The 2,052-nt window shown below is 44.6% G+C and overlaps 1 protein-coding gene across 1 annotated transcript; it reads left to right on the forward strand.

The window, feature by feature from the left end:
- The first annotated feature begins 1,003 nt into the window (after positions 1-1,003).
- LOC123322409 lies at positions 1,004-1,492 on the forward strand. Its single transcript, XM_044910356.1, has one exon. It carries the CDS (start codon positions 1,004-1,006, stop codon positions 1,490-1,492), a length of 489 nt encoding a protein of 162 aa, XP_044766291.1.
- The last annotated feature ends 560 nt before the right edge of the window (positions 1,493-2,052 follow it).

Below are 2,052 nucleotides of genomic sequence, written 5' to 3' on the forward strand. Positions count from 1 at the left end.
ACAGCCTAAATCATTCCAACCGATCAGTTCAATTTCGTTCGTGATGAAGACTCTTGAAAAGATACTAGACGAGCACGTCAGAGAGGTGATTCTACGGAAGCATCCCCTGAGTGCTCATCAGTATGCCTACCAGAAAGGCAAATCCACAGATCTTGCCCTCAATAATCTTGTCGGCAGAATCAATGAATCTCTCAACTCCAGGGAGATTTCAGTGGCTACCTTTCTGGACATTGAGGGAGCCTTTAATGCTGCCCTTACTGAATCTCTGGTGAGGGCTGCCAAGGTTAGAGGTGTCCCTCCTACCATATCGAATTGGATCAGCACAATGCTGAGCTCCAGAAACATCATAACCACGCTTTGTGGTGAAGCACTTAGATTCAAAGCAGGCAGAGGTTGTCCGCAAGGAGGTGTACTATCACCCCTTCTCTGGTCCCTTCTGGTTGATGATCTAATTGCAATTATCAGCTCGCTTGACGTATATGTTCAGGCTTACGCTGACGATATAGTTGTTTTACTGGTGGGCAATGACGATGTAATCGGTAGGCATTTTCGAGTGAAGGTCTCCGATATTGTTTCAACGCTCAGAATGGTGTCAAGTGGAGTGCCCCAGGGTACAGTTTTAGGTCCAATTTTGTTCCTTGTTTATGTGGCAGACCTCCCCCCACTACTTCAATCCAGGTGTTCTCAATACGCTGATGACCTGAAGCTGTACGCAGATCCCAGAACTGATTACCGGACTCTCCAGGATGACCTGAACTCTGTTGCTGAGTGGTGTGACGCATGGCTGATGTCGGTGAACGTTTAGAAGTGTAGAGTTCTTCATATAGGGAAAAACAATCCACTCTTACCCTACTACTTAAATGGGCCGCCGATCCAGTGTGCTGATTCTCATGTGGATTTGGGTTTGGTTGTGAACAGAACGCTAACATGGTCTGACCATATAGCGAATATCTCAGCAAAAGCGAAGAAGATGCTATACCTGTTCTACAAGTCATTCCCAAGTATGGACATCACAACATGCTCCCTTCTGTATAAGACGTACATTCGACCGGTGTTCGAGTTCGCTGGGCCGGTTTGGTATCCAATCTATCAGTACGATGGAGACCTCCTGGAGTCGGTGCAGCGCTTTGCAACGAGATTGCCCTATGGATATCTCCGTCCTGACTATCCAACGCGACTGAAGATCTTCTCCTTGCCAATTGTTGAGGATCGTAGACTGCGTGGAGATCTCATCGTGACGTACCGAGCTCTTCGCGGACATTTTGGGGTGGATCTGTCACACATGTTCCCACTTAACATCAATAACGCTCTACGTGGTCACAACTTTAAGCTCGCCAAGGAAGTTTTCAGGACAACAAGCCGCCAGAAGTTTCTGCCCAACAGAGTGTTCAGTGTTTGGAACAGCTTACCGGTTGAGGTTGTGAACGCTAGTAGTGTGAACTCTTTTAAAAATAGATATGACGATTGGTGTGCTCTGATTTCGAGGCAGTGAAAAATATTTTCCGTTCTATTTCGAATTTTGTTCCTCGGATGCTAGAAATTTTTCTTTATTGTTTTTCCTTTTTGTAGAGATTTCTCTTTGTTTCAAACATTTCTGCTGGGCCATACTGGTTGTGATTTTGTATTCATTATTGTATTGAGTCATAAAAGGCTAATAGGCCTCGACTCTATTTTGTATTTAATAATAATAATAATAATTAAACGAGAACTTCAGCGTCCGCCTGCAATAGAGAATAACACCAACACCTCTGATGAAATTCACATGCCTGGGCAACAACAGGCAGAAGAAACTGATACTGAAAATCCATCTTGCAACGCAAGTGAGCCTGAACACCAATACGATAGGGAAGACCTCCACCGACAAGTTGACTCTGACATGAGGAGATACTTTGCCGAACTGAAAGGAACAGATCCTCTTCATCGAGTAGCACCTCCACGACTCAATACATCCAAGAAACTGTCACTTATAATCGACATCTTGAATAAGGACGTTTTACCTGAATACCTACAGAGCGGAAGTTCATTGGAATATCTGCATCTAGTTTTTCACTG

Source organism: Coccinella septempunctata, chromosome X (genome assembly GCF_907165205.1).
Source record: "Coccinella septempunctata chromosome X, icCocSept1.1, whole genome shotgun sequence".
NCBI lineage: Eukaryota > Metazoa > Arthropoda > Insecta > Coleoptera > Coccinellidae > Coccinella > Coccinella septempunctata.